The sequence below is a fragment of the Pelmatolapia mariae genome, linkage group LG5 (genome assembly GCF_036321145.2).
Source record: "Pelmatolapia mariae isolate MD_Pm_ZW linkage group LG5, Pm_UMD_F_2, whole genome shotgun sequence".
Lineage (NCBI taxonomy): Eukaryota > Metazoa > Chordata > Actinopteri > Cichliformes > Cichlidae > Pelmatolapia > Pelmatolapia mariae.
In genome coordinates this window covers 15,701,878-15,714,978 of record NC_086231.1, presented here as the reverse complement: position 1 = coordinate 15,714,978, position 13,101 = coordinate 15,701,878, and the positions used below count along the sequence as shown (strand labels likewise).

Genomic DNA, 13,101 nt, shown 5'->3' with positions numbered 1-13,101 from the left:
ATACAAAAAACAATATATCAAGTGCTCCATGTGAGGCTTTGGTTCATTTGTTGATGTATGTATTACCCGCAGATTCAGTTTATCACTGAGGTTTTGATCAAGGAAGGAAGTCACAGTGAAATATTTCACTTTGTACTGTTAGCTATGTTAAACTGCTGGACTGAATAGTATATCTCACCCCCTATGCGGCATTTTGGTCCAACACTGCACTCATTTTTGGAGTATTTTAACTATCCTATGATTGATTTCATCATATAACATCCTAACCTCTTTTGTGTGGGCTATTGCCAAAACAGGCTCAGTGTTCTAGCTGCAGCCTCCTACTCATCCTCCAAGTTGTGCTGTTTGGAGCTGGAGTCATTTAGGGTTAATATAACAAATGCGGACTGAAGTTCATGAAGTAAGGAACTAAAGGAATCAGATGTAACATTACATTCATCTTGAAGGCTCAAATCATTTATTATAGTAATAGAGAAAGATGTAAGTCATGAGTAAACAGTATGTGATACGGTACTGTGCAAAAGTCCTGAGCCACACCTTATTTTTTTATATTTTGCCAGGAAAGTAGGAAATTGGTTTAGCAATTTATTGAAATGTTTATGGCAGTGTGTTTTGGAACCATTTTTTGCATATTTTCTGTTTGCCGAGTCTTTGATTTATGATTATAGCCAGCAGATTATTTATTACCAATTGCTTGGTTTAAGTTATCGGGCCTGGTAATATTTTGGAGGAAGTGCGTCAGCTGCAAACTAGCTTGCAGGTTACCAGGGTAAAGGAACTGGAGTTTTCATGGTCTCCCCATGTTTGTGTGGGTAATTGTTTGTGTTCTCACAGGGCACTCCAGCTTCCACCCACATTCCAAAAACACCCAGTTAGTGGGGTCGGGTTACTTGGTGATTCTAAACTGTCCATAGGTGCAAAAGGATGTCTGTCTGAGTTACCCCACCTCTTGCCCTGTGGCAGCTGGGATAGGCTTCACACCATGGATGGATGGTCTGGCTCCTTGGAAGCAAAATATAAAGAAATGAGGGTTGGCTGAAGACCTCTGCACAGTACTGTATATAGTATGTGAAATTTTGTATCAGTCACTGTAAACTAAAAAAATGCAGCATACAGTATATTAGTTTATGATAAATACACAAAATATACACCACTGGATTATGTTGACTCTGTGATTCATCATCACTCAAGTCAGACAGGGACAGGAGCCCCTTTCTTTTACCTCAGCATTAAGATCAAGAGAGACCTGGTGGATTTGTTTACTTTATTCCCAATTATAAAGGAAAGCTGGAGACTTTTTTAAGCTGTTATCACTGAAATGCACACAGGGATAGTCAGTGTCTGACTTGGATATTTTTTTTTATAACAGGTATGAAATAGAACCATAAAAAAAGAATTAGTATATTTTACACATATTCTAAGTCAGTGGTTTTCAAAGTGTTTTGCCTTAGGCAACCAACGTGTGAGCCAAAATTTCAAAGCATATTTATTTATATCTGTAAAAAATAGCCTCTGTAATTAGATCTTCGTTTGAATTTTATTTTGGACAGTCTATTTGCAGCTTCTTAAACTAGCTTACCACCAGCAATTATATATGTACTGAGTTGCAAATACCTTGTTAGACACTTTCACATAATCCAGGTCTTTCTGCTTCTGCAGGAATAGGTTATCTTCTGCGGAAGGCCAAGTTTCTTTTACAAACGTTTACATGCACCCATTTAGCTTGTTGCATTAAAAACTAAAGCATTAGCCACCTTCTTCTAAACCTTACTAACTCAGGCTGAAGGCTGTTGACATCCCCGGTGCATACTAAAGCCAAAAGACAAGTTGCTTTTTTCATGGTTTTTCTTTAGGTGTTTGTTTGTCTGTACTGTAGTTAGTTGAGGTCTGGTTCACAAAAGAAAGTGAGTAAGCGAGTATTAATCTTCTGGCTGTAAATGTTTCCTAGTCTTGTAATCATAGCCATCCAACTGACTAGAGTTCCCTTAACAAAAGTTTTTCAAAGAATGAAAAAAGCGGAGAAGAGCCTAGACCAGTCAGAACAGAAAGCCACAAACTCGATATCAGGAAAATATGCAATATTCAATAACATTTTCAAGATCACTAGGGAGGAGAAGGACAAAAATAAAAGGAATATATGCAAATATATTCATCTACAGTCCTGTTTTATTTCCTGTGCCTCTCACTTAGCACCATAGCTTTGTTACAGATCAGTTGCTAAGGTATGCTGCTACCGTTTTGGTATAGTTTCCTCAGCTTCACTGTTTGCCCTTAAGAGAAAAATGTCAGACACAAATAATCATGTTATCATCGCACAAATGGGCAGGACTAATAATGTTTTCTGCTCATCTCTTATATTAATGTTATCATTTTATAATTAGCCATAGCTGTTAGCCACTATCTTGTGACAATACCTAAACAAACAGCTAATGTAGATAACTGATTATAGCTAAATGGCTAATGTCGATGTGTGCACTGGCCAGGTTAATGCTTATGGTAATTAATACTTAAATTTTGTTGAAACAGGAGTTTTACTGACCTCACAAAATGTTCCATACAGGCTAATGTGTCCGTGTTCATCAAGTTTGTTCTGCTGCTCTTCATGTGTTCAGCTGCTAGTGAGGGGAGGGGCGGTGTGTCTGCCTGTCTGTGTGTAAATGTGTGTGAGCTGAAGGAAGTGAAGATGACACTGTTGCAAAAGAGTTTCTTATCTGATAGTAATTTTTAGAATCAGTTGGTAGTAGATTATCCTTTTTGACAAATCTTTTAGCCACTGTGTGTATCAAATGGTACTATAAGTATCAGTTCTGGTGACAACCCTAATCAGACTAAACACTGTTAAATCAATGGTCAATATGTGGTCGGCCATTTTTGTTTGACTGCATTAAAGGAGATTTAAGGCAACAGGAAGTTTCCAATGCTATTTACACTATCTACTGTTACTATCATTTTTTTCCTAACATTTAAAAAATTTATTGAAATTCTGTGCTGCTAAATTTTCCAGTTAAAACATCCTTGTAATGGTCAGGTGTTGAGGACAAGTATTTTTCAGCCAGAGAAAAGAACGACAAATAGTGAACTTAGCTGTTCATTTTTCTTCTTTAAAAAGTATAATTTGCCCAGAACTCACTAAACTCATATGATCAAACCTTCTTTTATTATTGTGTTTATTTCCTGTTTTTATGCTTGTCTTTTTTGCTCTGTACAGTGTCCTTGGGTGTTTTGAAAGGCGCTTTTAAATAAAATGTATTATTATTATTATTATTATTATTATTATTAATAACAGTTTTTCTTTTTAGAATAGTTTGCAACTAAAGTTCTTTGTGCAACAGATAAATTTAGATATCTGTCTAACTTAGTAGGAAATGAGGTAAATAAGAGAAAAACTCTTTGCTTTACTTACATCATAGGCCATCTGTCTTTGTTTATCTAACCCCTGATACTATTTTTCGGCACAGTGTTCCTTAGTAGACCGTTTCGGGAGCTACTGTTCCACATGACAGCTTGAGGACTAAAATTTTAAAGTGTCATACTAAATCAAACCAAACCTCAAGATTTCATTCAAGTGATTTTTGTGAACTAACCTTTAATATGTGGTATGACATCACTAAGTTTTTTTGTCTTCTACAAAGTTAGATGTAAAATCATTCTGACTATTTTTTTTTTGTGAGCTGGGCTTGATGGTATATCGCAAGCTGGATGGCACTGCAACATTTTCTCAAGTATTTCTCATACAGTATTGCGCAGTCATTTACTCAGATCAAACAAACTCAAGAATAACATACTTCAAAGCAAACGCAACCATTTTTTTTGTTTACACAATGAATACTGGTTGATGGGGGTGCTGTCAGTGCTCAGAGAGGTGTAGTCTGCCACCACGTACGTGCTTGTTAGCATGATTGGTGGAGAGTGGGTGGGGTAGCGTGTGTGTGTGTGTGTGTGTCAGGGTGCTGTTTTTTGACAGACTTCCCAGTTCTGTGTACTGCGTAAAGTGAATCATCAGCATCATCAAGTGCAGTAGATTCTGGGGACATTCTGCTCCTATGTGGTTATTGCAGGTTCATTTTCATTACATGATGGTGTCAAGTGACGGCGAGTGAGAGGTCTCTCCTCAGTAATTCTAGAGAGACCATAATGGGAGAAAACAGTGTAAAACTACATGCAGATTATGTTTTACCCTTATCCTACTCTTAAATAGAGAGCACCGAAGCCTTTCAATTAGTCACTGATTTCGTGGCTAGCAAGTAGGTTCAGCACTCTGTGATAATGGTAGGCTCATCTTAATTATCTTAACATGACAATTTCAGCGCAGGAGTAAGTGCTCAAGAGCCTATTTGAGCTCTCGAGGGCTCTGTCCAACCTCCAGTTTGGAAAATGTCATAAAATATCATTTAAAAAAAACTTTCTACACCAAAAATAAGCATTTACTGTTTTAGCCAGTTCCCAGTTTTATGTTTTAGAAAATTATTCAGTGAGTCTGATATGTGTTGCTGTGATACTTTTGTTTTTGTTGATTGGTGCTAAACATAATTGTCCACTCAAGCACACTCACTCATGTGGATCAGCCTGATAAGTGAGTTATGAATAAATAAGTGGTCCAAGTTTGTCTAATCCATTAGCTCTCAGGCAGTCACACTGTCAGTCAGGCATTTATAGAAGGTTTATTTAAACTGTTATAGTTTAATATTCACTTGCATATAGCTTAATTGTGTGATCAGGTAATAAAAGTATGCTAAAGTGCACACTTGATGATGATTTCAATTTCATAGTTTCCACTTAACACAGCTTTCAACTTCAAGTTTAAGTCATTAAAGCGAAAGAAGGTTTTTAAAAATAATTCCAGTTTTATGACTCATGCAACATCGTACACAAAGCTGTAAATAGAAAAAGGTAAATCATACCAAATTTGTTTTGTCTTTAAAATAGTACCACTTCTTCTAAATACACCTGAGTGCAGTTTTCAAGGTTTTTAGCAGGTTTGCTGTTCCCAACATCTTGAGCTCGCTGAGTGTCTTCAATGTCTGCAACAAAACCTCTCAAGTGACCAAAGTTTTAATTACTGTAAGCCATTCTCTGATGCATAAAATCTCATATTGACTAATTTTGTCTTTCAGATACTCGCCATCATCTCCATCCTTTTCATCGTGCTTTCCACCATTGCCCTGTCTCTGAACACCCTACCAGAGCTACAGGATACAGATGAGTTTGGCCAATCCACAGACAACCCTCAACTTGCCCACGTGGAGGCTGTCTGCATTGCCTGGTTTACCATGGAATACTTGCTCCGCTTCCTCTCCTCCCCGAATAAATGGAAGTTCTTTAAGGGTCCTCTAAATGTTATTGACTTGTTGGCCATCCTGCCCTACTACGTCACCATTTTCCTGACAGAATCCAACAAGAGTGTATTACAGTTTCAAAATGTTCGGCGTGTGGTTCAGATTTTTAGGATCATGCGTATTCTACGTATCTTGAAACTGGCTCGTCACTCTACAGGTCTTCAGTCTCTGGGTTTCACCCTTAGGAGGAGTTACAATGAGTTGGGCCTACTTATTCTTTTCCTTGCCATGGGTATCATGATTTTCTCCAGTCTGGTATTTTTTGCTGAGAAGGATGAAGAGGATACAAAGTTTAAAAGCATTCCAGCTTCTTTCTGGTGGGCTACAATTACTATGACCACAGTGGGCTATGGTGACATCTACCCCAAAACTCTCTTGGGAAAGATTGTGGGGGGGTTATGCTGCATAGCTGGAGTACTTGTGATCGCTCTACCTATTCCTATTATTGTAAATAACTTTTCTGAATTCTATAAGGAACAGAAGAGGCAAGAAAAGGCCCTTAAAAGAAGAGAAGCCTTAGAAAGGGCAAAGAGAAATGGCAGCATTGTCTCAATGAACTTGAAAGAAGCATTTGCACGTAGTGCAGAGCTGATGGATGTGGTGGTGGAGAAGAGCGAGAGGCCTCATGACAACCACCTCTCACCCAGCCGCTGGAAATGGACTCCCAAGAGGGCTGCATCAGAGACGAGCTCAAACCGTTCTTTCAATGCCCAGGAGTTAGGCTCTCCCAGCAAGGCCCGAGCCACCAGTCCCCAGAGGTTAAATGTTCAGGAACTAGAAGAGATGTACAACCAGATGGCAAAGACACAGTCACAACCCAACCTCAATGCTAAAGAAAGGGCCTCCAGAGTTGGTAAACAGAGGGATGAGATAGAGCTGGGGGCTATACATGACCATGGTCAACAAGCCCTAGGAACCAGGGATGGAGTTGGAGACATGAAAAGCTTATCCAGCATTGACAGCTACATTAGTTGTGCAACAGACTTCCAGGAGAATCCACGCTTCTCCCACAGTCCTGCAATAGATCTTGGTCTTCAGGAAAGCAACCGCTTCTCATACAGTCCAGCGACAGCATTGTCCCAGCACACCAATACAAAAACTGGCCAGCAAACAACAGGGGACCGTGAGCCCATGCTGACCCCTGTGTCTGTCACAAAGACGGACAGCACAAGGAAATTTTTCTTTTCTGGAAACTCCTCAAAAAGCCTTATTCCCAAAGGAGGCTGCCGCAGCGACGGGGAATCAGGACTTTCCCCACTTTCAGACAGCTCGGTTGTGTCAGACCACTCTCTATTAAGCCCTGAAACCTCTGCGTACACTACTGCCAGCAGCAGGACCCCACCAAAGTCTCCAGAAGGCACTCCCCTGGCCCCAACTGTCTTCACCTTCCATGACTCCTCCATCAGCAAATACATTGATGCCGATACAGACGATGATGAGCACCTCCGTGACATGTCTGACACCAGTCCCTCTGAGCGTCTCCTGGCTGATGCAAGCCCGAAACGCAGCATTAATATAAATTACCAGAGGGGTACTAACCATTTAGAAGCAGCCCAGAAAATGCTGGGTCAGAATTGTCTGTTCCCCCTAGAAGGGATTCGTGGGCTAGCTCATGAAAATCACATAGGACCAGAGATGGCACGTAGACCGAAGGCTGAGAGGGGACGTCAAAATACTTTGGATAAAGGCCTCTGAGGTGCAAGTGAAGCAAAAACTAACAGCAAGTTTGGGACAGAGTGTTTTTGGTAGAGACACCTTAAAGGCTAAAACACTCCAAGCCAGAGACAAAGGAAGGAGAGACAACTGGTCTCACTAAAACATTTCACAAATTACCTGAGCATGCCACTGGGCAATAAGCCTTGGGTGAACATGTGTAGTGAATACTCTGGGAGAAAAACATTTCTTAATTGGAGAATGTCACTGCCCCTCCTTCAGCTCATTCCTATAAGGAGATATTCCACACACACAACAAAAGACCACTCCCAAGTAGCCAATGGGTCTGTTCAGAGATGTAGAGTCATCAGAGAAATAAAGCTGTAGTTATAAGTGCGAAACCCAGCTAAATGATGGTTTTAGTTGCAGGGGGTTATCTCTAAAAAATCCCCGCAGCCACTTTCCAGAACTAAGTCCCGGTTGATTTTGTAGTCTTGAAGATACAGGAGAGGACCTAGAAGCCTATAAGCTACTTACTTGTGCCCTCCATTCCCAAACCTGGCCTTAGTCATTTACATTCGTAGGGGTGTGCATGTCTGCTTATATGTGTGCCTGTGTCTATAAGAGACAGAGCAAGAGAGAGTGAACAGTAATGAATGGCCAAATGATAATTCATGTACACACACTCTTGAGACTGTCAAGCCTGATTTATTTTTCTATAGATAAGAGAAAGTTCCTATTAGAAATAAGTACATTTCTGGTCTGCTGTGTCATAATCACATGTGAAGAGTTATCTCGTATGAGGTTCAGTGTTTTGGCACAGACACTGCTCCAGCTCATCATCCATTATAATGACCACTTTTTTTGTTAACAGTGTTTTGCTAACTCATGTTAACATGTCTTGGTGAGAGTGAATGATCGAATGACGGATAGATTTCCTAGCACATCAGAATCTTTTTTTTGGACCAAGAGGTTTCTTTTTGACATGGGCTAACAAAAGAAAGAATTATGCTGATTGCTGCATAAAATGCACATTATGAAAGCATGCGTGTACCCAGTCTCATAACATAAAATAACATGATGATTTGCTTGTCCATCATCTCTAAATAAAAAAAACATATATAAGGAAATCCTCCTAGCCTACTGACATGATGTTTAGAGCAGTTGTTCAGCATGCATCAACCTTCGTTTGACCAACATAAAAGCAGCCAAATTGTTCACAAATGCATGAACGATATGTGTATAAAACAGCAAAAGCAGGGGAGTTATCCAACCCCTATTTTGTGTCTTAAATGATAAAAAAATATATATAACAGCACCATCCGCAACCAGATCCAGTTTACCATTAATCGGGTGCGAATGCCAGAACTGATAAAACTCATGCATGAGTGCATACACAAACACACCGGCAAACTATACATCCAGGTACTGAAGACAATTTTCAGGATACCATAGATACGTTTAGTTTCCATGGTGATAGCTGTTGCCCTCAAATGTTGGCAACAGCTAAGCAGTGATTTGTTAATTGGAGTGGCGAAGGTCGACTTACATGTAACATATGCTCACACACGTTTACGAATCACACATGGAGACACGTGAACCCATAAAGCGACAGTAGTTGCATGTTAGCTGAGCCACTCCTCACTGTGCATATTCATGAGTACTGTGTAAATCTAACATTATAATATAAGGACTTTGTACTTTATTTTTTATGTTCATGAATTCAGTTTTAATATATGTTCTGTTATCCCCTGGATTGGCAGACACAATTCTCCGTACACCTGTGTGATTACACTGCTACATAGTATAGTGAGGACCAGTCGCTTAACAAGAATTGCTGCACTCTTCATACAGATTGTAGATGGTGAGAGAGGCAAAACAGAAGTGGTCCTCGTGATCTTAAAAATATATTAAGAGCTACTTTACACGTCAGATTGTATATGAAACATGGACTTAGCCAATGTGAAATCAGCCACTGGTGCCTGGAGCATTTTATCCTCTTTTCCACTAGTACCTAGTTGGGTTTGACTCGACTCAGTGGTTCCTGTTATCAGGTACCTTTTACCCCTCAACCGTAAAAGGCTGATATGGTATTGTCATCACTGGCGGGCGAGCAGTGTGGTCACCCAAGTTGTGAATGCGACCACTCAAAACGAGGTGATGTTGACATTCATACCGTAGGTGCACCTAGCAAAAATCTCAGACGAGTTGGAATGTCATGACCTTGATGTCAAGGTCAAGTTTAGAGATGAAGTTTTCTGAAAATCTTATGAATGTGATAACTCCAGACAGACCCCACCTAGGATATTCCAGTTTATACCATATCTGGATCTACTGGGAGGCTGAGGGATGTCCACCAGTATTTTTAGTACATTCCCAAGTGAGCTGAGTTGAGCTGAAAATGTGACGTCAACAGACTGCATGCCACTGATTAACCAGGTAGTTATGTCACTGGATGAGTCATGAGAGCGACTCCTTCCCGAGAATCAACCAAGAGTCCACCACAGAGGATTATCACCCTGTCCCTAGCATGCTTTTCTGCCATGCCAACTCTTCTCATGTCCTTCTTTACCACATCTATGAATCTTCTCTGTGGTCTTCTTCTTTTTCCTCCTGCCTGACCTGTCCATCCTGGTCACTCCCAATGCTTCCACACTTCCCTTTCACATTTTGCTGTCACAAATCACCCATGTTACTCACCTCCACCCTGCCTGCACTCTCTTCTTCACCATCCATTGCTGTGGATGGTTGACGCCAGGTATTTGAACTCATCCACCTTCACTGCTTCTGCTCATTGCACCTTCACTGTTACGCCTGTCTCCATCGCATTCACACACATGTATTTTGTCTTGCTTCTACTGATTTTCATTCCTCTTCTCTCCAGCACATACCTCCACCTCTCCAGGCTCTCTTTCACCTGCTCCCTATAAAACAAACACCATGATTAATAAGACTTAGAAGACAAGATTGCAAATATGAACTCACCAGAAAAGTATTTACCATGGTCCTAAACTAAGAGAGCAACGGAGTAACTTTCTGAAAGACTTTTTTTTTTTTCAACCAATGGACATTAGAAATATTAAATGTTTCAGCACTTATGTAAGGGATTTACTTTAAAGCTAAGTCCATCTTTTATATACAAGATTTCCACCCATTAACATAAGCTGAGTTACAGTATCAAGAGTCCTTCCACAATCTCTTGAAATCTAATTTCTAGTGCAAAAGTACAAAGTTTTTGTAACGTCTTTAAAAATCTTTTGAATAGGTACAGTACGCCTTCTGTCATCACATCTTTCACAAATGTTAACAAGATGAGCAAAGAACCTCAGTGCCAACAAAATATACTGTCAAAAGAAAAAAAGAATAACTTTGAAATCTTTCTCAGTCTTTTCCTGACACAAATATACTGGCAAATGATGCACGCAAATAAGAGCATTGCACTATTATAAATCTATTTTTTCAGAATTTATCCAACCTAAGTTGATTGACACATATCGTTTTAGTGTTGTAGTTTAGAGTCTAATCACAAATCCTGATTTCACTTCCTGTTTTAATCACAGAGTTGGACCATTTCATATTGCTCTCCCATAGTGAGAGGAGCTGAGGTGTGAAAGGAATACCAACGACTGCGAGAAGCAGAGGGAACTGTGTGTGTGTGTGAGAGAGAGAGAGAGGGAGACTGCTGTAAAGCTGGGGCATTATAGCAGTGTGGTTGCTGCTTAATGGAAAAGAATGAACTGTTTCCAATATGAATGTGCGGGCTGGGGGAATCCTGCCTTTTGTTTTCTCTCTATTCCATCTACAGTCCTGACTGTAACATGCAGCAGTAATGCAGATTGCAATACAAAGAAAATATTAGAGTTGTGTGAGAAAATAGGATTATTTTTAGTCGATGTTTTTGAAGTGCAGCTTTATTTACAGCTGGGAAAAGAGATACGGGAGGAGCATTTTATGAATCGCGTTTAGTATAATTAAGAAGATAATTGTACTGAGCATAGCTTCATCTCATTGACTCACGTTGTATTACACCTTTACATTTTTCCTGTGCGTGTAGATATATTTTTTTTAATTTAATGTCTTTCTTTATTTGAAGTACCAAAAAAACAAAAACAAAAAAATCCCCCACAATGCTAAAAAATTACAATAATTACCCACAAACAGCTGTTAAATAGATTTTTGTTATAAGAAAATATCCTGTTGCAGTTGACTGTGGGTATTGAAAATGATCCAGATGGTCTCTGGTATTGTTCCTTTGGTTACGTTCCTACATGTATACTGTCCATTAAATGTGTGTAATTCTTCACATTTTCCTGAGGTTGAAGTCACAGGTTAAATTCCCAAAGGAATTCATGACACATTTAGTCAAACAGATTTTATTTTAAGAAAAAATACAGTTCAACTTATTTCACCTGATTATACCTTACTGTCCATTTTGATTTTGTTACTTGAGTCAAGAAAAAACAAAAAGCAGCCAGACAAATATTTTAGGGTGAATTAAGAGATAAATATGAAATATGAAGGGCATTGAGCTCACGCAACCCCTCCTTAAGCACCACGTGAGCTTCTGTCCTATCATTTAGGTTTTCTATATTATTGTAGTCAGGGACCATTTTTCACTGAAATATCTCTCAACAATGATGACAATCAATATATCACGAATAGGCAGCAAGCACTAGAGTAGAGACCTGAGATTTATTGTGGAAAAATATTTCGCAAATGCACAACCATGTGCGCACACACACTGACAAGTACTGAAATCCTGACACTAGCATTATTATAGTTAAGCTTTTAGAAAGGAGAGAGCAAAGAAACATCAAGTATGATGTTTGATTTCATATTTAGACTGTGATACTGTGACACAATACCACCATAATAATAATATTAAAAAAAAGTGTCATTCATTTCTACATTTAGCTTCATTTCATTTTATTTGGACACTTAAATCCACTCCATTTTCAAGGGAGCCATTCAAATTAATTGATTCTAATAGTATAGCAGACCTTTTAATTTCACTGCGGTTCCCTGTGGAGCAATCCGATGTGAATCAAAGGACTAAACCATGACTCTTTATCAAGACAACACAATCTAGTGACTTCTTTTACCTCTTCTTTATTGATACCAATTAAAATTAAGAGCACAAGTTCTCTAAGATTTTTATAAGTACAATTCCTAATCATCCCATATGACTCCCAGCTGTACAGTATTAAGCATTTAGTTAAAATCTAAAAGAGAATTTGATTGTTGAGCTAGCTGCTAAATTTAAAAAAGAGGTTAAAGGAGTTTCCGTTCTTTTATTTTCTTATTTCTTTAATTTATTCTTCAATCCCCACAGGACTTTTTCAAGGACGTGATAGTTTCCAAAACCTGGTGAGAACTACTGCTTTAGCAAGTAGTCCAATTCCACATTCTCTGAATCTAACACTGTATTACAGGGTTGGGGTCGATTCAAGGTGGTGCACAAGACACATCACACGTGGCACTATAATAAAAAGCAGTATTAAAGCATGAGAAACGGACAAATTCAAACAAACTATTTTTTCCCTATAATTTAAGCTCTCAGTGGAATTGACCCCAACCTTGCCTAAGCCATCAGTCTTTGTAAAGTACACTGTTTCCAGGGAATTGAAAAAAGATATTTGAATGACCTTAGCCAGCTCTTATACAATGTTGTTTGTAGGTCCCGAGGCTGTCTGTTTTGTAAAACAAAAACAAAAAGAGAAAAACATTTTTACCTGTTGACTTTCTATGCTGTTGTTTCTGTATAAATGTTCTATTGTTCAGTGCATGTTGTAACTTTGGCGTTGTAACTGGTTGTGATTCACACAGAGCCAGTACTTTTCATGTTAAAAGAAAGTGTCTCAATGTCCCAAGATATTTTTATTTCTTAATAAAAAGCAACGTTTCCCTTAAATGAATCAAAAATGAAATAAATCAGATCACTTTACATTTTGATTAAGAATTGTTGGCTTTGATTTTACTGTTTCCAGCATGTAAATAGTTCAACTAATGTTATTTTCTGACATATCGAAAATTATACTAAGCTGTTTGAGAAAGCTACAGTTGTGCATTGATCAGCACTATTCATATAAACAGGTTTAGTAACCTATATTCT

General features: G+C 38.8%; 1 protein-coding gene across 2 annotated transcripts in view; it reads left to right on the top strand.

The window, feature by feature from the left end:
* kcnb1 (potassium voltage-gated channel, Shab-related subfamily, member 1) overlaps window positions 1–12,895 on the top strand; it is a 37,252-nt gene extending 24,357 nt beyond the window's left edge. For both annotated transcript variants that reach the window (XM_063473847.1, XM_063473846.1), the window contains exon 3: window positions 5,115–12,895. In XM_063473847.1, coding sequence (XP_063329917.1) covers window positions 5,115–7,031 — 1,917 coding nt within the window. In that variant the 3' untranslated portion in view covers window positions 7,032–12,895. The remainder of the gene's footprint in view (window positions 1–5,114) is intronic.
* The last annotated feature ends 206 nt before the right edge of the window (window positions 12,896–13,101 follow it).